Source organism: Staurois parvus, unplaced genomic scaffold (assembly GCF_062004578.1).
Source record: "Staurois parvus isolate SC_StPar_1 unplaced genomic scaffold, SC_StPar_1.0 ptg000137l, whole genome shotgun sequence".
NCBI lineage: Eukaryota > Metazoa > Chordata > Amphibia > Anura > Ranidae > Staurois > Staurois parvus.
The window spans coordinates 15,909,189-15,934,692 of record NW_028317933.1 but is presented as its reverse complement, the minus strand read 5'-3'; the positions used below and the strand labels follow the sequence as shown (position 1 = coordinate 15,934,692).

The 25,504-nt window shown below is 42.3% G+C and overlaps 1 protein-coding gene across 3 annotated transcripts in view; it reads left to right on the top strand.

Annotated features, from left to right (window-relative positions):
• ELMO2 (engulfment and cell motility 2) overlaps window positions 1–25,504 on the top strand; it is a 136,092-nt gene that overhangs the window by 73,617 nt on the left and 36,971 nt on the right. For 2 of the 3 annotated variants that reach the window (XM_089673403.1, XM_089673401.1), the window contains exons 2-7: window positions 10,854–10,987; window positions 13,209–13,249; window positions 19,978–20,050; window positions 21,112–21,162; window positions 23,153–23,334; window positions 24,268–24,367. In XM_089673403.1, coding sequence (XP_089529529.1) covers window positions 10,910–10,987; window positions 13,209–13,249; window positions 19,978–20,050; window positions 21,112–21,162; window positions 23,153–23,334; window positions 24,268–24,367 — 525 coding nt within the window. In that variant the 5' untranslated portion in view covers window positions 10,854–10,909. The remainder of the gene's footprint in view (window positions 1–10,853; window positions 10,988–13,208; window positions 13,250–19,977; window positions 20,051–21,111; window positions 21,163–23,152; window positions 23,335–24,267; window positions 24,368–25,504) is intronic. The other variant, XM_089673402.1, reaches the window with a different exon arrangement.

Here is a 25,504-nt window from a genome sequence, read left to right as displayed (position 1 = left end):
CTGGTTGCTTTATACTGGAAGGGACCTGGCTGTTCCCAGTAAGGGGGATATCATCTACCTGAGCTGGTGTTCATTACCAGTGAAGATTCCTGGCTTCAAATAACAAAAGCGTTTTGGCACTTTTGAAGGTTGCGTCAAGGAGGTGAGGGGGCATTTTGGCCACATACGGATTATTTCCATTTGTGGTGATTCACATCCACAATATCACCTGCACTTAGGAGTAATTGAAAAGTTTTTGGTGTATATGCACCTATTTGGAGTAAGGCTACGTTCACACTACACGTTTTTACCGCTTCCCAAACGCCTCTGCCAATTCTGCACATTACAGCACATGGTGCTGTTCTAACAGGAGCGTTTGCGTCGCGTCGCGGCAAAACGGACGCCTCTGGTCGAGTCAGGAGGCTTTGAAGCCTCCTATTCTCGTCTATGGTGCCGCTCCGCAAACGCCCGGCCGGCGTTTGCGGTGCGGTTGCGACGCGGTTGCGGGGTGTTTGCGGAGCGGTAACACCACTCAAATGCATTATAGGCGTTTGTGGGGCGTTATTAACGCTCGGCAAACGCCTAGCAACCGCCGCTAAACCGCGCATGCGGCGTTTGCGGAGCGTTTGCCGAGCGTTAAAAACGCTCCGCAAACACCGGACCAACGCTTGCCAAACGCTATAGGGGCGTTTGGCAAGCGTTGGCAAAACAGCCTAGTGTGAACGAGCCCTTAGGCTGGCCATACATTATACAATTATCTGGAGATTTTTGGTTTAGATTTACCAAAAACCATATAATAGGAGGACAAACCTAAACAACACTTTCAGTTGTATCCAATTAGGCAGGCCCTTGCACTACACAGTTGAAGGTAAATCTAAAGGAAATTGGGCAGAAAATTGGAAGATAATTGTATAATGTATGGCCAGCCTTAGTTGTTTTAAGTTTTTTTTATTTTTTTCATTTTTTTTTTTTTGTGTTTACGGACTATTATATGTTCACTTATTTTATTTTTTTAATGTGTTTGCTCATAAATATACTTTTTGTATGTGTGTTTTTTGGCACTATTGTATTTAATTGATCCCACATTTAGGGATCCATTTTATGTCACTATTTACTGTTTGGCTTAATTTAGCCATTATTTGTCACAATCTGCATGATATTGTTGATCCCTGTTAGGGGTTCACGTTCTCATTTTCACCATCATTTGCATGAATTTATTTATCCCTATTTCGGGATTCACACTTATTTGTGTTTTATTTTGTGTATGATCTGATTTTGGATAATGGGTGTTCCTGGTTTTTTTATAACAGGTGTGATCACTTTTTCACTTGAGATCCCAGAGAGGATCAATCCACTGAGTTATTGGCACGTATACAGTTGTGTTAAAAATAATAGCAGTTTGTTGAAAAAGTGAATAAAGCTCAAAATCCTTCTAATAGCTTTTATTTCCATACACACAAATGCACTGGGAACACTACGCATTCTATTCCAAATCAAAACATGAAGAAAAATATATCAAATTTGTGTTGTTCCTCTAAAAAATTGAAGAAAAGTGAATATTAGACTGTTCAAAAAAATAGCAGTGTTTGTATTCTTCTTTACAAACTCAAACATTCACTATATAAACTGAAAAATGTTTGAAGATTTTGCTTTCCTTTGAATCACTTAATGAATATTTCGTTGTATAAGCTCTGTTTCTGAGAACTGCTGTACATCTGTGTTGCATGGAGTCACCCAACTTCTGGCACCTGTGAACAGGTATTCCAGCCCAGGATGATTGGACTACATTCCACAGTTCTTCTCTATTTCTTGGTTTTGCCTCAGAAAGGGCATTTTTGCTGTCACCCCACAAGTTTTCTATTGGATTAAGATCCGGGGATTGGGCTGGCCACTCCATAACGTCAATCTTGTTGGTCTGGAACCAAGATGTTGTACGTTTACTGGTGTGTTTGGGGTCGTTGTCTTGTTGGAACACCCATTTCAAGGGCATTTCGTCTTCAGCATAAGGCAGCATGACCTCTTCAAGTATTCTGATGTATTCAAACTGATCCATGATCCCTGGTATACGATAAATAGGCCCAACATCGTAGTATGAGAAACATCCCCATATCATGATGCTTGCACCACCATGCTTCACTGTCTTCACAGTGTACTGTGGCTTGAATTCAGTGTTTGGGGGTCGTCTGACAAACTGTCTCCGGCCACTAGACCCAAAAAGAACAATCTTACTTTCCTCAGTCCACAAAATTTCTCTTTAGGCCAGTCAATGTGCTCTTTGGCAAATTGTAACCTCTTCAGCACATGTCTTTTTTTTCAACAGTGGGACTTTGCGGGGGCTTCTTGCAGATAGCTTGGCTTCACATAGGTGTCTTCTAATTGTAACAGTACTCACAGGGAACTTTAGACCTTCTTTGATCTTCCTGGAGCTGATTGTTGGCTGAGTCCTTGCCATTTTGGCTATTCTTCTATCCATTCGAATGGTAGTTTTTCGCTTTCTTCCACGTCTTTCAGGTTTTGGTTGCCATTTTAAAGCATTTGCGATCATTTTAGCTGAGTAGCCTATCATTTTCTGCACTTCTTTATATGTTTTCCCCTCTCCAATTAACTTTTTAATCAAGGTACGCTGTTCTTCTGAACAATGTCTGGAACGACCCATTTTCCTCAGAATTTCAGAGAGAAATGCACTGTAACCAGCATGTACAACATTTGCTGCCTTCCTTCCTTAAATAAGGGCAATAATTTCCACCTGTTTTTCAAAGAATGAATGACCTCACTAATAGAACTCCACACTGCTATTATTTTGAATTTGCCCCTTTCAATTAGTGATTCAATTACACAGAATCAGCAGCATGCATGTCATGACTGTTGGGTCTGTTGGATTTCTATTACGCTACTACACCTGCTAGTAAGTTATTTGCCATGTAGAAATATCATTTCTACCAAAAACAGTGATTGATCAGGTTAGTGATGTCTGACTGCTATTATTTTGAACACAACTGTATATATTTTATGTCACTTTATATTGAGATCCCCAGAGAGGATCAATTTACAGATTTTTTGTCACATATATATATTAATGTCACTTTGTTTGTTGTTGCCATATTGTATTATTTTATTATTAGGGTAGCGCTGCATCATTTTGGTTTTGTTAGTTTTTATTACCACATGGTATATGGTTAGGTGCTAGCAGCTCCCACTCACCTAATTTATCACGTAATATTAGCGCAGGAGATCTTCTTTATTTATGTTTTGGGTCATTGTCATGCTGGAAGATCCACCCACGACCCATCTTCATTGTTCTGGCTGAGGGAAGGAGGTTCTCATGCAAGATTTTATAATACATGACTCCGTCCATTGGCCTCTCAATGCGGCAATGTCAGCCTGAACCTTTAGCAGAGAAACAGCCCCAAAGCAGAATGTTTCCACCTCTGTGCTTGCCTGTAGGGATAGCGTTCTTAGGGTCATAGTCAGCATTTTTCTTTCTCCAAACATGCTGAGTTGAGTCAATGCCAAAGAGCTCAATTTGGTCTCATCTGACCACAACATTTTCTCCCAATCCTTCTCTGAATCATTTAGATGTTCATTGGAAAACTTTAGACAGGCATGTACATCCATCTTCTTGAGGAGGGGGACCTTGCGGGCGCTGCAGGATTTCAATCTATGGTGGCGTATTGTGTTACCAATGATTTGTTTGGTGACTGTGGTCCCAACTGTCTTGAGATCATTCACAAGCTCATACTGTGTAGTTATTGGCTGATCCCTTACTTTTCTCATGATCATCCTTACCCCATGAGGTGAAATCTTGCATGGAGCTCTAGACTGAGGGCGATTGATGGTTATTTTGTATTTCTTCCATTTGCGAATAATCGCTCCATCAGTTGTCTCCTTCCCACCAAGCTTCTTGTTGACGGTCTTGTAGCCCATGCCAGCCTTGTGCAGGTCTACAAGCTTGACCCTGACGTCCTTTGACAACTCTTTGGTCATTTGCCCATGATGGTCAGGTTTGAATGGAAGAAAGAGATTCTGTAGACAGGAGTCTTTTATACATTGTCATTAGGAGAACCTTCTTAAATTGACAGGACTAATCTGTGTACCACATGAGCACATAACCAGTATGTGGGAGCCAGAATTATAGTTGGTTGGTAGGGGATCAAATACTTATTTTACTCACAATTTAGAACATTTGTATCGTGTTTTTTCTGTATTTTCATTTGATATTCTGTCTCTATCATTTAAAATACACCAAAGTTAAACACCCTTCATTTTTTTGTAAGTGGGCAAACCTACAAAATCTAATTATTTTCCCTACTGTATTGAACAATTACTTAATAGAGAGCTGCATGACATGTCTTTCATATCTGCCTATAGTTTAGCTTTAAAGAGCCCAGCTAACATTTATCTTTATATAGAATAATCTTGTTCTAGTTGTAGGAAATTTTCAGCCTTTTCTGACAAAGAAACTTACTTTCCATGAACTCCCATATCTCTGTCTAGAAATTTCTGAAGTCGTATGATGTTTTGTTTGTGCAAATAGTCATTTCTTCTTATCGGCATATCATCAGCACAGTAGATTCCGAGAAAGCAAGGAAAAGTAATGAGTATGTCTGGTCGGCCCCCACCATGTGATCTTTGATGATCACCCTTTAGGTGATCTTTGAAAACCTACTTATTCAGGAATCCCTACCCCACCTCCACTTAAGAACTGTACTTGCATCACCTCTATCACATCATCCTCTGTAGCTATCACCTTTTGTATCACCTCCCCTTCCTTTAGATTGTAAGCTCCATGAGCAGGGCCCTCCTATTTCATTCTGTATTGAACGCTTGCTGCGCAAACTGTTGGCGCTATATAAATCCTGTATAATAATAATGTGATTTCGGGACAATGGCAGAATACACAGATGGAATACATATACAGCATAAGAGCTTACTACAAAATGATTTGTAATTCTGTTCAGTTAGTCTTGTGATTTACAAAGTCACATAATGATGCAGAGCCCTCTGTCACCTCTGTGCACAGATTCAGTTTCACAGATTCCTGAGTTAGCAGTCTGTTCATTGGTTGGAGTTGAGGATGCTGGATAAGAATCTAGTGGGCAGGATGGAGCTCTTAGGTTGCGATGGTTAAACCATAGAAATAGAGAACTAAGTGCCAGACCAAGACTGAATAAAAGTCCATGATCATTTTGATTGAACGGTCTATGCATGTCAGGGGCAACACCCCCCTTCATCAGGGGCTCAACACAAGATAAAACTTGGATGGACTCATAGAAAACTGACCCCTTACAGATCAATATTAGAACAAGTATTGAGCTCTTCACATGGAGTAACAATATGGCACTTAGCAACTGCTGTCAAGTTGTTACTCATTGCAGAGAGTTCAATACTGGATCTAATATAGATCTGTGAAGTCACTGTTTTCTATGAATCCATCCAAGTTTTATCCTGTTTTGAGCCCTGATAAAGGGGGTGTTGCCTCCGAAATGAGTTGGATGATTTTATATGCCTTTTTTTTTTTTTTTACCAACAACTAGAATGATCTTGGACTCTTTTTTTCTGGTTCTTTTTTAAATTTTATTATACAGTTTCGAAGTTGCACAAGTGTGAATGGACACTTACTTTACACCCTGCTCTCGCGCTGTTCTTCTCTGTCCGAAGCTCTGATCTGTGGGTCGAGCCACAGTGTCGTCATGAATAGTACAGAGACATTACCCTGGCATGCTGATGAGGCTGGGTGCAACCAGAGCCAGCAACCATTTAAGCCTTGTAGTGCAAGGGGTGGTGGTCACTGCAAGGGTGGAGTTTTCATTTTCCTGGAGTTGGTCTTTAACTTTGCAACTTTGCGTCAAGATTCATTTTTGCTTTTAAAGTGTTACTAAACCCAGGACCCTGCATTCACTATATCTGGTCTCCCACAGTACACAGAACATGGAAATGCAATTATTTTAGTAAATATAAACTGCTAAATACCTTTTCTCATCAGCAGTTAGAGCAGTCTTGTGACTTCAGCAGAGTACTAGTTAAAGCTTGTAGGAGGAGTTTTCTTTCTGCTCTAGGAGGATGCAAAACCCCTGACCCTCTGTCTGGACAGTGCTCATTGGCCCTCTGCTGATCACATGCACTCTCCCAAGGAAAAAAAAAAACCTCTCTAGCAGTACACACTAAACTGAGCATGTGTATGTGACTACAGGTTCAGTCTGTCTTATCAGGTGGACATTTGAACAAGAGGTGGAGCAGAGAAAACAGGATCAAACAGCCTTTTTACACAATGCAGAGGACTAACCCCTTAGGTTCCACAGTGAGTATAACAGGCATGCTTTACTGCATATACAGACTGATTTTACTGTTGTGGGTTTAGTAACACATTAATGTCCAAGCAGGTCTTTGCTTTTACACCATGGTCACACCGGGTGCGACTTGCCATGTGCTTTGCCATGCGAGTTGCAAATCACATGGCAAGTCACATCCTATTCTCCGCAAATTAAAGCGGTCATATCGGTGTGATTCCAACCTAGTCGGAGCCACACCGATTTCTAAAGTAGTGCATGCACTACTTCAGGTGTGACTTGCATAGACATCTGTGTCTTACAAGCCGCAGATGTCTTGCAAGTCGCACCTTAAGTCGGAAGGACATCCAACTTTGAAATCGTGTAATTTGCTGGAAGTCTCACGATTTCAAAGTCCAATTGGTGTGTATGGGGACTTAATGTCCAAGCAGCTGAGGAAGAGGCAAGTCCTTGAAACGCATCAGCCTGTTGGATGTCCAGAGTTCCCATTATGGACAGATACGTAGTGTGGATTGGACAGAGCTGTTCCTTCATGATGTGCCTATTGACAATTTGTGAGTACAATACCCACTTTTAGCATTTAATAAACATATTTTTGAAGGTAATGCAGTAGGCCGGTGCGCCCTCTGTTTGTTTTTCTCTATTCAGCTGTGAAAGCTATGATTTCGTTAATGGATTTGTGGCAGTGACTTATCTAATGCAAATTATCAGCAGCAATAAACCTGTAATAGCAATCTAAATACACAACCTTGGAACCAAAGTCTAACAAAGGTAGTGACCATAGGACTGCCACATACACTATATTGACAAAAGTATTGGGCCAGCCCTCCAAATCACTGAATTCAGGTGTTCCAATCACCTCCATGGCCACAGGTGTATAAAATCAAGCACCTAGGCATGCAGACTGCTTCTACAAACATTTGTGAAAGAATGGGTCGCTCTCAGGAGCTCAGTGAAATAAAGCGTGGTACCGTGATAGGTTGTCATCTGTGCAATAAGTCCATCCATGACAATTCCTTGCTACTAAATATTTCACGCTCAACAGTTACTGGTATTATAACAGGGTGGAAGTAAGGGGGAACAACAGCAACTCAGCCACAAAGTGGTAGGCCACGTAAAATGACAGAGCGGGGTCAGCGAATGCTGAAGCGCACAGTGCGCAGAAGTTGCCAACTGTGCAGAGTCAATAGCTAAAGACCTCCAAACTTTGTGTGGCCTTCAGATTTGCAAAACAACAGTGCATAGAGAGCTTCATGGAATGGGTTTCCATGGCTGAGCAGCTGCATCCAAGCCTTACATTACCAAGTGCAATGCAAAGCGGCAGATACAGTGGTGTAAAGCACGCCACCATTGGACTCTGGAGCAGTGGAGATGTGTTCTCTGGAGTGACGAATCACACTTCTTTGTCTGGCAATCCGATGGACTTGTCTGGGTTTGGCAGTTGCCAGGAGAACGGTACTTGCCTGACTGCATTGTGCCAAGTGTAAAGTTTGGTGGAGGGGGGATTATGGTGTGGGGTTGTTTTTCAGGTGTTGGGCTTGGCCCCCTAGTTCCAGTGAAGGGAACTTTTAAGGCGTCAGCATACCAAGACATTTTGGACAATTTCATGATCCCAACTTTTTGGGAAAAGTTTGGAGATGGCCCCTTCCTGTTCCAACATGACTGCGCACCAGTGCACAAAGCAAGGTCCATAAAGACATGGATGAGCGAGTTTGGGGTGGAGGAACTTGACTGGCCTGTACAGAGTCCTGTCCTCAACCCCATAGAACACCTTTGGGATGAATTAGAGCGGAGACTGTGAGCCAGGCCATCTTGTCCGACATCAGTGCCTGACCTCACAAATGCACTTCTAGAAGAACGGTCAAACCTTCCCATAGACACCCTCCTAAACCTTGTGGACGGCCTTCCCAGAACAGTTGAAGCTGTTATAGCTGCAAAGGGCGGGGCAACTCAATATTGAACCCTACGGACTAAGACTGGGATGCTATTCAAGTTCATGTGCGTGTCAAGGCAGGTGTCCCAATACTTTTGGCAATATAGTGTATATCAACACCACTGTTCTGTTTATTTTTAGGGTGGACCCGTCATTAACGTCCATGCTTTACGTAGATCAGTAAGAAGCATGTCTGTATGATCAAATCACATTATTTCAAGTTAAAAAAAAAAGTTCCATTAATAAAAACATGTTGTCATCAGAAGCCCTGCCCCACGGTCGCACATATACAAGTGTTTCGTATGCGCGGAATGCCGTGGCTACCTGGTGACCGTTTCGTGGCAGGATAGCTCAAGTGGGTTTGAACTAGAATCTAAATACACCTGGGTTCATCAGTAATTGCTGGTAGTACATGAGGAATTAATGAAGCTGAAGTGACTTATGAAACTTCACTAGAAGAGTGTCATCAGTGATGGATAACTTCTGATATGGGGGCCACAAGTGCAACATCTGCATTACCAAAGGAACACAGTTATTATTCATTAAATGTAATGCTACAAAAAAGCTGTCAGAGACATGAGACCCCAAAGAGGAGATAGTCAGAGGCTACAAACATGCTATAGGAATAGTTGGAAACAACCATCATAGACTGGAGACACATCACATAAACTGCCATTGGACTGTTTACACTGAAGAAGTCTCTGAAGAGCAATGCTCAGTGGATTGCTTTTTAGAAGGCAGCTAATCAACGGTGTACGGGTATTCAAGAAGCAGTCCCATCAGCTTAAAAGTTCAAGTTTGACAGATGGTGCCATCTGGTCAATTCGACATGTACAGTCCTGTCTGGCTGTATGCTATGTTCGAAGTGAGGAGTCAGGGGAGGCGGTAAAACTGTGGCTGGTTTACACCTATGCAAGTTGCGGTTGATGCATTCTTCTGGTGCGTTTTGCATTTTTGGGAGATGTCTTTTGTGTTGCGGGAGAAACCAGCATAACTGCATCAGCAAGCACTGCGTTTCCATTGAACTCTTTGGAACCGCGCATTTTGGCAGCCATTCATTCCAAATGGCACCCCCACGCATCTAAAAATGCAGTGCGTTAGCAGGTGCAGGAACTGCAGGGAAATCACATGGTGCTGGCCGCTGCTTTTTTAAACTGCTGCAGGAATCTATTTCCTGCATGAAACACAGGCACAACAGCCCTTTCAAGTGAATGAGCTGTTGTGCCCGTGCAAACGCGGCCCGCAATAGTGTGAATCTAGCCTGACCCTTTCCAAAAAACACACCGGTGGAAGACGCAGAGATATGAATGTGACCCATAGGAAACCATGTTAAATGGACTGTAGTGCATTTTGCAAAACTGAAACCGCACTGAAAAATACATAGTTGTGAGCCATGCCTTACAGTCCTTTTACAAATCAGTGCTTCCACATTTGTGCTCCCTACCAGCCTTACTTCTGCCAGCAGGATGGGAAAAAAAGAACATACAAAAAGAAAAGGGATGGGAAGCACAGAATATTTAAAGTGTTACTAAACCCACAACAGTAAAATCAGTCTGTATATGCAGTAAAGCATGCTTGTTATACTCACTGTGGAACCTAAGAGGTTAATCCACCACATTGTGTAAAAGGCTGTTTGATCCTGTCTTCTTTGATCCTCCCCTTCCTCCACAGTCCCCAATCCATCTGCTGATAGTACAGAGCTCTAGGAATCACTCTGCATATGTTCAGTTTAGTGTGTATTGCTAGAGAGGTTTTTTTTCTTTTGGGAAGGTGCATGTGATAAGCACAGGGCCAATGAGCACTATCCAGACAGAGGGTCAGAGGTTATGCAGCTTCATAGAACAGTCAGAGGAGAATGAAAACTCCTCCTACAAGCTTTAACCAGTGTTCGGACAGACACTGATAGAAGTCACAAGACTGCTATATGCTGCTGATGAGAAAAGGTATTTAGCAGTTTATATTTAGTAAAATAATTTCATTTCCATGTGTATCGTGAGAGACCAGATATTGGAAAGCGGGGTCCCCGGTTTAGTAACACTTTAAGGTAGTTTAAAGGAAATAAATCAGACCATTCAACTACCAGATGCCAGTCTAAAGAATATTTTTTTCTCTGCCTAAAATAAGTACCTAACGAAGAAAAATAAACTACTGTCTGCAGGAGCCCCTACGGCTGTACAATAAGGGTCAAAGGGCTGCTGATAGTGCAACAAGGGTTTTAGACTACAGATCAAAATGTCCTCCTTTCTGAACTGTCCCAGGTCTATGCCCAGTCCTGCTATGTATGATCCAAAGTGAAGACCTATGTATAAAGGTTCTCATAAATAGCAGTTGGTAGATTCAGCCAAGCATGCATGTTTATGCCCATGTAGATACCTCCAGCAGTACCTCTTCTAAACAGTAACCTTAGAATTGGACGATCCAGCCCTACCAATCAGTAAATCCCTTGAGACTGCTTGGCTTAGGGTTTCATGGACAAGTCTGGAGTAGACCATAATATACCATCATTTTACAGTTTAACAGTTTTTGAATGGTTTGGTGGAACCACAAGAGACTAAAAGAGAAGTAATAATACTAATGGTGGAGATTCTGTCTTTATATGTATATGTTATGATGTTTTTTTCCTGATGAATAATATGCTTTTCTTTGTTTTTAAGGTAGAGCTCTGTGAGTGCTCCAGCGGGCAGGCTGGACAGAAGAGCCAACGGAGGAAATGCCTCCACCTCTGGATATTGTGAAGGTAGCCATTGAGTGGCCTGGTGCTAACGCCCAGCTAATTGAAATTGACCAGGTAAGAGTCTTGTGCTAAATAATTTAACAGGTATTAAAAATGGGGTAAATGAGGCTGAGGCTGCATCGTTGTATTTGGATACATCTGCACATTTTTTAAAATGTAATTAAATATTTTCCTGGTAAATTAGCATATGATTATTTCAAGGCTACACACATATCAGTCCCTGTGGGCAGTAGGAATCCCATCTTGACATTCAGCTTATTGGACCTTCTTCCATCACTTGCTGGGTTGTTGCCAATTGCACACTTCCTTTCCTTTCCTCACAACCCCCCTGTCCTGTGGGTGGTGACCACCACCACCAGGTGAGGGTGAGGGCAGGGAAGAGCACCAGTGAATGGGGCAGGGAGTTGACTACCACTGGCTGGGGGTAGGTGATCACCACTCACTTGTATTGGGTAGGATGGTGGTCACAGGTTGGGGCAGGGGCTAGGGGAGTTGGGTTTCGACCACCACTGGATGAGGGTGAGGGGGTTGATCACTCCTGGATGGGGGTAGGGAGGATTACAAGTACTGGATTTGGGTAGGGAGAGCGACTACCACTGGCTGGTGGTGAGGAGGGTGACCACCACTGGCTTGGAGGCAGGAGGAAGTGACCACACCTGTATAGGGGCCGAGGGGGTTGACCACCACTGAATGAGGGCGTTGACCACCACTGAATGAGGGCGAGGGGGTTGATCACCCCTGGATGGGGGTAAGGAGGATTACAAGTACTGGATTTGGGTAGGGAGAGCGACTACCACTGGCTGGTGGTGAGGAGGGTGACCACCACTGGCTTGGAGGCAGGAGGAAGTGACCACACCTGTATAGGGGCCGAGGGGGTTGACCACCACTGGATGGGGGTGGGTGATCAACACTAGCTGGAGGTGAGTAGGGTCTGGTTTGGGCCGGGAGGGTGGCCACCAGTGAGGGGGAAGGAGGACCACCACTTGGTGTGAAGAGTGATAGCGATATATGTTGTGGAAACAGCGTTGACGCAGGGAAAAGAACTCCTGCCCCTGGGAGCAGGGAGAATGACCACATACAGACATGAGAAGAGGAACAATCGGCACCAATGTAAACAGGAAGACTGACCATCACTGGTCCCAGGAGGTAACTTGTTGGTTCATGAACAAGTTCTGTTCCCTTTTTAGCTTAGTGTAACAATAACCCACAGGCAATATAAGTAATTTGAGGTGACCTGAAAGCTTGCATGTGGATTGCAAGTGAAAAATCAAAGTTGTAATTTATCTGTATATACTAAAATATACAGGTAAATTACATCCTTAATTGGCGGACTAGGATGGCCGATTTGGTGAGGGGGGGGGGGCTGTAAACCATCACCACTGGACACAATGGGGTTTATTTACTAAAGCTGGAAAGTCCAAAATCAGACTCCCTTCTGCATAGAAACCAATCAGCTTCTAACCTCAGCTTGTTCAATGAAGCTTTGGCAATGAAACCTGGAAGCTGATTGGTTTCTATGCAGAAGTGAGTCTGATTTTGGACTCTCCAGCTTTAGTAAATAAACCCCATTGTGTCCAGTGGTGATGGTTTACAGCCCCCCTCACCAAATCGGCCATCCTAGTCCGCCAATTAAGGACTGATCACCTGTAGACTTACAGAATGCCTACGATTCAAGCCAGGGAGCACCCATCAGCACCCCTTTGAACTCCATGATATTATGTTAGGTCTACAACAATGGGCTGGGAATTTCTTATGCCCATTTATTCTAGGCCACTGCAAACTCTTGGAACTTGTTTCTACATTTTAGACAAATGATTTGTTCACTTAGCACACCCTCCCATCCTTTCAGAGGACTATAAGGCTACATTTGTCAAAATTTTAAATATTGTATTGCAGTGAATTTAAATCCAACCATCCAACAATGTGGAAGATGCATTTTGCTGGAAACTGGCCAAAGATACAGTACGCTAGATTTTTTTTTTCTTTTCTACAAACAGAATTAAATTGCAGAAGTATGACTATAGACATTGTTTCAGTTGCAGAATTCTTTGCAGTCCCATCTGGTGATGCTAGAATTGCTTTTTTATTTCCTAGAGACTGAATGATAGACAACAAAACATTATATAGTATACATAACTGAACTATTATGCAAAACAACATACAATTGTAAACCACACAGGAAAAATGAGCATGAAAAGATTGTCAGATCTTTTGAAGTCTTGTCTTCTTTAGGGCTGTGTTTTGATCTTATCTCGTTTTAAACTTTTCTCGACAGAAACGGCCACTGGCTTCGATCATTAAGGAGGTGTGTGATGGGTAAGCGCACCAATGGGATCACCATATGATCAACATGCAGTGCACATCCAGGAATTTCAAGCTGTTTCTTTGAACATCTCAGTATAATTTTATATTTATCAGGTTGCAGGAAAGACATTTTTCACCATCAACACGGACAGTGCGTACAGGGGAATCCCTCCTGTGTAGCCATTGTGTTCTCCTGGTGGGGACTGCTTCCCCCCACCCCCCATTGGAAGAACACAACGGCTCCACAGGAGGGATTCCTCTGTAGCAGCCACTAGCAATAATCGCATGTAAAATCCAACAGACTGGTTGTATTGAAGTTGACAAATTGATCAACTTGGGTACATTCAGCCTGTCCATACATGGTTTGAATCTTGGCCAGTTCTTGCTGAACTGGCCGAGAATCGAACTGTTTGTGTCTGGCTTAAGACTTCCTATAAGCTTCTTTGTAGGACAAAATTCAATATAGAAGTTTCCCACCACTTGAAGGCCCCAAAGTGTTTAACCACTTCAAGTCCAGATACTTTTACCCCCTTCCTGTCCAGGCCAATTTTCAGCTTTCAGTACTATCACACTTTGAATGACAGTTGCGGGGTCATGCAACACTGTACCCATATGACATTTTTAGCATTTTTTTGAGACAGATAAAACTTTAATTTGGTGGTATTTATTCACCACTAGAATTTTTTTTTTTGCTATATAAATGAAAAAGTGTTTTTCTTATAAAATTTTGCAAATAAATTATCTTTCTTCATAAATCCTGGCCAAAATTTACTTGGTTATCTTTTTAGTAAAAAAAAAAATAACCCAAATTAGTTTATAACCAAAAATGATAGTTTTTCAAAAAATTTGTTTACATTTTTAATTTATTTTTTTATATTATTATTTATGTTTTTTTTTTTTTGTTTTTTTACATACCGTCACCCTAGCAGTACAGTGTCACCATAGTGACACTATACTACTTGTGGGGGGTGATGAAGATTTTTTTTTTTCTTTTCTTTTTACACTGATTGCTTTTACACCCATAAAGGCTGTAAAAGCAATCATTTCTGCTTCTCTCTGGCATTCTTACAGCCATTGAGAAATACTGTGAGAGCTGTGATTGGTTACAGCTTGTCACATGGTACAAGGCTGTTGTACATAGCCTTGTACCATGTGACCTCTGTGATCATTCACAGATTTCACAAGTAGTAAGCAATGATGTCAGAAGTGACATCTTTCTTACTACTATTCATGTGATCACTGATTGGCTAAACATTGATCATGTGATCTGGACCTCACACAGAGGTCCCGTACAGCGATCGGTGTTCTGCTGCGTCCTCCGGACTCAGCGGGCACCGGATCGCGGTGACGCGCGCTCCCAGGGAGTGCGCGCAGCCAGAAAAATCGGGCGCTGTTTGTGAACGGCAACCTGCTCCTGCACTGCTCCCGTCCAGCCATTTATGTACATGGGCCAGACAGGAAGTGGTTAATGTAGTAATTTTTTAAATGAACCAACCTCCAATTATATATTGCATAGTGTGCTGCTTGCTTTGCTTAGCAGATGTATAAGCTTACACTTCTTTTATGTGAAACAGTGAAGTGGCAAGCGAGTGACCAGATATGATTATTGCACCACATCCCTTAAAATTGCAAATAATCAATAGAGAAGATGGGACTTTCAGGGTGCATAGACATGAATACCACACATTAAAAGTTATATAATTTTTATTTCGTATTTTGGTAAAGCACAAGAAAGGAAAAGATACAAAAACATAAAAACAATTTCAATTCTAAGAATACCAACTGAGATTCAAACTTGGTTAGATAAATGTAGTATACTCCCTACATGTTTCGCCCTCACGGGCTTCTTCAGGGGAGATTTTTTTAGGAAATTTCTACCGCCAAAGCAGTCTAAAAGTATATCTAAAGAAAACTGTTCAATTACCAAACAACTTTAATGTATACAATACAGGGTATTTAATCAAATATATATACATATATATGGGACTCAATGGCTCACCCTGGATGTGAAAGCTCACAGAGCTAGAAGAAAATGACCTAAAAAATCTTAATTGGCCTACACATCCAAAACAGTTGTAGAGGATATAATGGGCATCAGATATCATCTAGGCACAATGGGATAAACAAAAAAAGATTACTTAAATTTAACGGGAAATATGAAGAGATCTTAATTCCATAGGTTGAGATAAACTTTGGGCAATTTTACCTGTTAAATGCTTTAGGATATATAAGTATAACCTAACAAAGATCTATTTGACCTATACGTTCACAACCATAAGAAAGGAAACAATGGACATCAAACATCCATCTAGACAAAATAGTATAGACAAAAATCAGAAACTAATGTAATGACACGCGCTCCCAGGGAGTGCGCACAGCCCGAAAAATCGGGCACTGTTTATGAACGGCAACCTGCTCCTGCACAGCTCCCATCCGGCCGTTTATGTACATGGGCCGGACAGGAAGTGGTTAATGTAGTAATTTTTTAAATGAACCAACCTCCAATTATATATTGCATAGTGTGCTACATGCTTTGCTTAGCAGATGTGTAAGCTTACACTTCTTTTATGTGCTTTAGGATCTATATTTTAAATCTATCTGCTTCCTCTGCACTGACCTCAAGTCTTTCACACAGACAGCATCATAAATCAAACTCCAGCATTCAAAAGCTATATTACCAAGTCATTTTTCTATAAGTCTACAGGGTTTTATGGGATTGAACTGACTGGTGCCCTGTGCCTGTTACTGTGGAATCTCTTTGATCCTACAGCTCAGAGCTCCTGCAGCATTCTGAGAATATTACGTTAGGCTGGAAGGCAAACATTCATTCATTGCCAATGTTTACTACTTGCATCATACTTGGCACATGAGCTGCAAATGTTTAAAGCTGAACTCCAGGTAAAATTCTAAATACACAGAGAGAATACATCTGTAGACAGTGGCTTAGTGGCTAGCAATTCTTCCTTGCAGCACTGGGGTTCTTGGCTCAAGTCCCTGTCAGGATACTGTCTGCATGGAGTTTGCATGTTCACCTTCTGCTTGCATGGGTTTCCTGCATGTGCTTCTGTTGCCTCCAACACTCCAAAGTCATGCTGGTAGGCTGATTGGCTCCTGTCTAAATTTGGCCTTAGTGTGATATTTTATTGAGTATGCCCATGATGGCTTCCAAGGAGCAGAAAAACTGCCACTGCCAGTATTTTATTCTCTAGGGTCTCTACTTACAGAAAATATATAATTGTTTGGGGGTTTCTGGCAAAAAAATGCAGATGTTAACATCTGTGAAAAAAATCGAAGAAATGGCCCAGTAGATCAGTGGTTAAATTGATATGTTCTTTAGTACTTGTAAGTCACAGTTTTTATAATAATGATGCAGTCAGTGTTGACTAGCTTATGTGTGGGAGGAAAGGGTAGAAGAGCTCATGAGATTCACCCACCATCTGTAAAATAAATAGTATTTTTTTTTCTTGTTCTAAATTAAGTCATTTGAATTTTTAATTTTTGTTATGGTTTACAGTAACTTAACCTCTTCACGCCGGTCGAACGCAGATGTGCGGCCTCCCAGCGTCTGGGCCTAGATGCCGAGCGGCCGCACATTTGCGTTCCATTAAAAAAGAACATATGTGCTGAGAGCGCGTGACCTGCGCGCTCCCTGCACACATGTCCGGTACTCACAGAAAGGTCCCGATCTTCTCTTTCGATTGGGACATTTCCAGATCATGTGACCGCGCGTCACAGCGGTCACATGACTCTAAACCCCGCCCCGGCTTCTGGAACCCCTAAAGGGCCGGGAGGCGCTGGCGTGAAGGGGTTAAAAGAGAAGTATGAGAATTAGTTTTTTTTCCCAAATCATACTTACAGTTGCAAGAAAAAGTATGTGAACTCCTTGGGATTACGTGGAGTTTTGCATGAATTGGGCATAAAATGTGCTCTGAATGTCATCTAAGTCAGAGTCCTGACCTCAACCCGATTGAAATGCTGTAGCATGACTTTAAGAGAGCGATTCACACCAGACATCCCAAGAATATTGCTACACTGAAACAGTTTTGTGAAGAGGAGTGGTCCAAAATTACTCCAGATCGTTGTGCAGGTCTGATCTGCAACTACAGGAAACGTTTGGTTGAGGTTATTGCTGCCAAAGGAGGGTCAACCAGTTATTAAGTCCAAAGGTTCACATACTTTTTCCTCCCTGCACTGTGAATGTTTACATGTTATGTGCAATTAAACCATGGCAACATCTAATATTTGTGTAGTATTATGTTCAGCAGACTGTGTTCTTCTATTGTGACTTAGATGACGTTCAGAGTACATTTTATGCCCAATTCATGCAAAACTCCACGTAATCCCAAGGGGTTCACATACTTTTTCTTGCAACTGTACCTAGGTGGATACAGCATCAGTCCAATACTGCATATGTCCCCCGCAAGCTCTAAGGGTGAGAACTCAGCAATCACATGACCACTGTACCCTGAGTTCTCAGAGCCGCTGTGAGCAGAGAGCGGTGACTATCAGTCAACGCCCTCTGCTCTGCCCCTCCCCAGCACTCACTGGAGCACTGGGCTGTGGAGTGGGAGGGCTCTCAGCTGAAAATTTTAACATATTGCAGATTATCAGTCCTTATCGGTATCAGGACAGCAGAAACCATATAGGACTACATAACTGTTTTCTTCTTCATAAAATAGAAGGGTATGTTTCTGTAGTCCTCAGAGATTGAGAACAATATACCTAATAACAGTCAGCACAAGAAAATATCAGCAGCTATCCAAATATCATAAAGTCACTTTAATGAACCGGAGCAATTACTAATCATCTTTCCCTGCCTGCTTTCTTCACATTGGGTCATTATAGAGAAAGAGCCCAAAAGCAAACTGCTACAGTTGTGGTGCCTTTTTAGAAAATCCATATTAATATGTGTATGTAGTGTCATGGGTGAACCGTACATTAAATGTATTTATGCAAAACAAATATTGTATACACAGTACATTGTGCAAAATTGCTATAAAACTAATTAAAAAGGTATACACGAAAAAGATTGTCCCAAAAGCTATTGTAATTTTTCTGTTTCTTGTCCATTGAGGAAACAAGGTCATTAACCTTCAGGTCTACTGGGTCTGTGAGTTGTTATTGGGCTTTCTCAGCATCAAGCAACTATTTCCCAGATTTGCAAAACTTCCACTTAGTTTTCTGTTCACAGGTTCTACCAGGTGAACTTTTCAGCCTCGTCTGATGTCAGCTTCAGTTGTATGGTCCTTCAGATGGCTCTCTGAGCTTGAGACAGTCCCTGTTTTTTTTTTTCAATTTTTTTCTCAGGCCTCTCACTTGGACTACTTTTGGGTATCCTGAAAATAAAATTGAACTCCGGGAAAACTCACTTCAAAAGTCCTGCATTGCAGGGGACGGCTTCCATCCCGCAAGAGTTAACTGTTTTTTTAGGTCTAGGGCAGGGGTGTCCAAACTATGGCCCTCCAGGTGTTGAGGAACTGCAAATCCCATGAGACCTTGCAAGACTCTGACATCCACAGGCAAGACACCTGGAGGCAGAGGCATGCTGGGACTTGTAGTACTTCAACAGCTGGAGGGCCATATTTTGGACACCCCTGGTCTAGGGAGACTGAATACAGCAGTTATACTTTTCGAACCCTTCCACCCTGTGTTCTTGCTTTATAAGGTCCTGTGATGTTATCAATCCCCATTCAGGGCCCCTAGCCTTGCATTTGGATGTGAGGACGCCATGGGACAGTCCATGGTAAGAGCATAGGGGGGAGTGGAGGATCAGGTGAGTAGAAGTGCTTTTCCCATCCCCTAGACAGGAGCAAACAGTTAAACTTTGCAGTGCTAGTTTTCCCTCTTGGGCTTTAATGATTTCTTGTGTCCCTCAATGGGCCGGAAAGAAAATAGGATTTTTGTACTGATTATAAAATCCTTTTCTTGGAGTCTGTTGTGGCGCACAATAGATCCTGGTACTGCTTTGCTACAAACTTAGGCATCGTGGCAGTAGGAAGGGTTACCTTGGTTGGCTTTCATTTGTTTTGGTTGCCACTGCCTAATCCTGCAATAGGTGGCAGGGCCGTGGATACCCTTACCCACTGGTCCTCCTGTACGGGGCCCAGACCTGCTGTGTGATTTGGATGTGGGCCGGGAGGGAGATCGGCACAGAGGGGGAGCAATTGCTTGAACTCATCCCCTGTATGGCTCTCTCTGCAGCACCTCCCGGTACACCATACATTTCCCTATGCTGTTCAAACCCCCTTGTGTGCCCCTCCACCCCCTCAGTGCTGCCAGCTTCTCTCCTTCCCACCGACAGCTGCAAGCACACAATAGGATCCTTAAGATGAAGAGTGGGGGAAAGGTCACATTTACCAGCCCCTTCCTTTCCTGAATGAACACATGAGTGATTGGTATCGATCACTCACTGTGCTCATTCATAACTGAAGCATAGTAAACTGTTTATTTGGGGGCCCTGTCACGTTTGTTGTACGAGGCCCCGTGGCTTCTAACAGCAGTCCTGGTAGGCGGCGATAAAACCCCACAATTAAATACTTTCTGTGTCACTCAATGGATTTCAAGAATAGGATTTTATTAAGTTATTGGTATTAATTACACATTCTCAAATCCTTTAGGAAGAGGTTAATAAAAAAAAATACTTCACATAGGCTTTGTCTTCTATTAGCGATGTCAGGCTGCTGCTGACTGTGACATGGTAACGTATAGATAAATGTGTCTTGTTTTCTTCTTTGTGTCAGGTGGTCCTTACCCAACTCCGATTATTATGCATTTCGTTATGCAGACGGCCCCCAGCTGTACATAACTGAGCAGGTAAGCAAGCCAACTACTGTGAGGTCATTATTAACCACATGCCCTCCAGAAGATTTACCCCCTGTCCTGACCAGGCCATTTTTTGTGATACGGCGCTGCGTAACTTTAGCTGACAATTGCGCGATCATGCAACTCTGCACCCAAATGAAATTTATGGGTTTTTTCCCCACAAATAGAGGTTTATTTCGGTGGTATTTGATCACCTGTGCGGTTTTTATTTTTTGTGCTAATAATAAAAAGACCGACAATTTAAAAAAATATATATATATTTTTTAATTTTTGCTATAAAACATATCCAGTAAAAAAAAATCAAAAAATCAAACTTATTCATAAATTTAGGCCAAAATGTATTCTGCTACATGTCGTTGCTAAAACAGACTCCCAATACGTGTAAATTAATTGGTTTACGTGAAAGTTATAGCGTCTACAAATAGCGGTATATATACCAGAATTTTTCTTTGTATGCTAGTAATGGGGGCGATCAGCGACTTATAGCGGGACTACGGCGGGCATTCTGATATTAACTGCCACTGACATCCCCAGTGACACTAATATAGTGATCAATGCTAATAAAAAGCACTGACACTGTACTAATGACACTGGGCAGGAAGGGGTTCATCTGGGGTGATCAAAGGGTTAACTGTGTGCTGTTTTACTATGTGTGCTGTGTGTGTTTTACTGTGTAAGCACGCTGCTTTATACTGCTCTGCTATGCAGAGCAAAACACAGCAGCATTCTGGTGCTGACAGGGGAGTGATCTGTATTGTTTACATTCAAACCTTTCCCCTCTCAGTCTTCCTCGAGGATCGCCGGGGAATCTCCGGCTGGGACCCGGTGATGGACAGCTGTAGCCGCCAATGGCGGCGCGTGTAGGGCGCCGCGTGCGCCCCCTACCCAGAAATGCAATATCATATATATATATACAGTATGTGATTGTGCACAGCTCTGCTGCCCTGTAGCAGTATTTGTGATATAGGGCATCAGGGAAGCGGTTTAAAAAAAAAGCTGATATTATTTTGTGCGTGTTTGGCCCATGGATGTTTTGGGGTTTTTTTTTTCAGACTCGGTGTGACATAAAGAATGGTACCATATTACGTTTGGCTGTCTCTCCTGTAAGTAATACATCACCTTTGTGTTTCTTACTGACATTTCCCAGCATGGTTTTATAGAGCATGTTGTATGCTTGCTATAGAACAGTGGTCTCCAAACTGTTGCCCGTGGGCCAAATGTGGCCCTTTGCCCACCTCTATCTGGCCCTTGGGGTACTATTCCTCCCACTGACACCAAGAAGGAAGCACCATTTCTTCAACTGGTACCAACTATGGGACATTTTTGCTTCCACTGACACTAATGATGGGGCACGATTCCTCCCACTAATATAAACAATTAGGTACTGTTCCTCCAACTAATTACTAAGGATGCAGCACTATTCCTCCAATTAATACCAAGGATGGGGTACTATTCCTTCCTCTGATACCAATGATGGGGCACTATTCCTCCTCCTGACACCAATGATGGGGCACTATTTCTCCCTCTGACACCAATGATGGGGCACTATTCCTCCCACTGTCACCAATTATGGGTCACTATTCCTCCCACTGTCACCAATGATCGGGCACTGCTCCTCCCACTAATACCAATGATGGGGCACTATTCCTCCCAATAATACCAATGATGAGGCACTCTTCCTCCAACTAATACCAATCATGGGGCACTGTTTCTCCAACTAATACCAATGATGGGGCACTCTTCCTCCCGCTAATACCAATGATAGGGCACTATTCCTCCCACTGTCGCCAATGATGGGGCACTATTTCCCCCTGCTAATACCAATGATGGGGCACTCTACCTCCCACTAATACCAATGATGGGGCACTATTCCTCCCACTGTCGCCAATGATGGGGCACTATTCCTCCCACTAATACCAGTGAAGGGGCACTATTCCTCCCAATAATACCAATGATGAGGCACTATTCTTCCCAATAATACAAACGATGGGGCACTATTCCTCCCGCTAATACCAACGATGGGGCACTATTCCTCCCACTAATACCAATGATGGGGCACTCTTCCTCCCGCTAATACCAATGATGGGGCACTATTCCTCCCGCTAATACCAGTGATGGGGCACTATTCCTCCCACGAATACCAATGATGGGACACTATTCCTCCCAATAATACCAATGATGGGGCACTATTCCTCCCAATGATACCAATGATGGGGCACTATTCCTCCCAATGATACCAATGATGGGGCACTATTCCTCCCACTGATACCAATGATGGGGCACTATTCCTCCCACTGATACCAATGATGGGGCACTATTCCTCCCACTGATACCAATGATGGGGCACTATTCCTCCCGCTAATACCAATGATGGGGCACTATTCCTCCCACTGTCACCAATGATGGGGCACTATTCCACTAATACCAGTGATGGGGCACTATTCCTCCCAGTAATACCAATGATGGGGCACTATTCCTCCCAATAATACCAATGATGGGGCACTATTCCTCCCACTAATACCAATGATGGGGCACTTTTCCTCCAACTAATAACAATGACTGGACACTATTCCTCATATTCCCCACCTTCCACTGACTACAAGAATTATGTAATTTTTTTTACTTCTACTGACGCTGGGACATTTTCTAATCCCACAGGCCACTCTGTCCCTCCTAAAGTCTGAAGGACAGTAAACTGGCCCTTTGTTTAGAAAGTTTGGAGACCCCTGCTATAGAATTACAAGAAAGACTATTTGTTGTCCATACTAACCAATCGGCTGTTTGCTTTCAGTGTCGGTTGTCCTAGAGAAACATATCTATAGCTGGTATCTGCTAGCTAAGGTTACACATACTCAGTCCTTCTCCTATTACAACTATAGAAAGGGAAGAGCACCCCTTTTATCTGCACTAACCGATCAGATTTCACCTTCATTTTTAACTCATATTACAAAAGCTTTGATCTGAACTCTTGATATGAGCAACACAAACCTCTCTTCCTTCACTGCTTTAAATTGGTTAATTGTCTATTATGGGAGGTAATATTTCTTCTGTAAACTTGTCTTTGCGGTAATTATGATTTCACTTTCCCGACAGTCCCGCGCAGCACGGCAGCTTCTGGAACGGATTCAGAGCTCCAGTATGGACTCCAGGCTAGAGGCAATGAAGGAACTGGCTAAGCTGTCTGCAGACACTACTTTTGCAACCGAATTCATCAATATGGATGGAGTAACTATCCTTACCCGATTGGTTGAAGGTGGCACAAAGCTTCTTTCACAGTCAGTACCACATTTTCCCAAACCCTTTTTTGGTCTTTTGTGGCTTAAAGGATAAGTTCACCTTTCATAACATGTTACATCTGTATTCAGGTTGTAACATGTAACATGTTACTAAATAAACAGCCCCCGCACCCCATGATCCTCTTTATGACAGCAGTTGCCACAGTCCGCCCATCTGGCTATGTCATTCATTTACAGAGTTCTATGAATGAGAGAACTACAACTACCATCAGCCATTGCGGCTGACATCTTGTACTCAGTGAACTGCGAGGGCACTGGTGAGCACTCTAGTGGTTTATTGATTCTTCCTACCATTCAGTAATTGCCCGTACGAGGTGCAAGCAGACAGCTACATTCAGTCTCCAGGAGCCTGACACTGCACCAGCGATCTGCTGATCATGGGTGAAGTGCTTTACAGGCTCCAATTAAAAAAAATATATAAATTCACTTTTTTTTTTTTGCCTGCAAAAAGATGTGCATTTATTTTTTTTTAAGGTGAACTTATCATTTAAAGTGTATGTCAGGGCAGAATTTTTAAAAATATGCTGTACATCTTTAAAATATATACGCATTTTCCCATGTTTTATCCCTTTAAAACCTCATGTGTACAGAAAAATACCTGTTGATTTTCAAATAATGCACTCCTTTTGTGCACTGACAGCACATAGCAACAATTTCTGGTTTATGCTTCTATTTTTTAAACCATAGATTAAAGCTGAATTCCAGGTAGATATAAAAACACAATTCAATCAAGTTATATATTCATTAAAAGTATTTTTACGTAAACTAGTATAAAATAATTAAATGTGTCTTTATATCAAGTTACTATAACCTGCAAAACAAAGCAAGAGAGGGAGATAGTAGTGTATGTCTCTTGTATTGGTATTACTGATGTGGTATGATGGTTAGACAGCTATTCTCATTTCCTTGCAGTTACGGTGAGATGCTGGCCTTCACCCTGACAGCCTTCCTGGAGTTAATGGACCATGGTATTGTCTCCTGGGACATGGTGTCACTCACGTTCATAAAGCAGGTCAGTAGTGTGGTATCTCTTCATTGAACATGGTGGGCAATGTGTAGCCTTAGTTAATGGGTTTTGTATTTCACACACAAGTCTATGGAAATGCAGACACACTCAGAGCTGGTTCACACCGTAGAAACGCAGTCCAGATGTGTGCCAGATTTGTTTCTGCATGCATGCTTTTCATGTGGTTTTGATGCATTCCAGTGCGTTTTATCCCCCTCTATTTTTATTCATCTTAAATATGGACATGTGCGTTCCAGTGTATTTTGATTCGTTTAGGTACATTTCTGGTGTGTTTTGCCACATTCCATTACAATTCTGTGCAGAAAACATGTTGCATGTTCTATTTTTTTTTCTGCACTGGAATGCACTGGTGTGAACTACGCTATTGGAACCCATATGTAAGAAGAACTGAAATCGAAGCGCCAAACCACTGCTAAGAGGTCCAGATACAGCTTTATTCTATTAAAAGTGGTTGTAAAAGCTTATGTTTTTTTACCTTAATTGCCTTGTATGCATGAAGGTAAAAAACCTGCTGTGTGCAGCAATCCCCGCCCATACTCTTAGTCCAGCAATGCACACAGGAGACTCAGCTTTCCTGGGTCTCTCCCCCTCACTGCAGCGGGGGCTGTCAATAACACAAAAATAAAACAAAAACAAGCCACCCAAAATGACACAAATAGCTAGTGTCATTGTCATATCTCCGACTCACTTGTACAAGTGTGGATCCATGAACCCAGAAAAATGCATACTAAACAATATGGTAGTGTGACAAGAGCACTCCTACCTGGAGAAAGTAGGTTACTAAATGATCCACGCGGAGTAATATGATTCAAAATAATTTCCAACAATACTTTATTTGATCACATAGATCATAAGGAGGTTAAACATGAGCACGGTGAACATGTCAAACACATAAAATCATGTTAAAAAGCACTTGGCGTCTTCATTACGGGGTCATCTTAGCACATAGAGTACCATATAAGGCAATGTAGGGTAATAATAAGATAATTATCCTAGATTTCCATGAGTTTCCAACTTGTATTAGAGTGAGCCATGTATTCAGCAGATATGTTCCCAATGTACGTCAGGAGCCTCCTGGTATGTGAGAGCTGGAACACAGAAATACATAATGTATGTATAGAA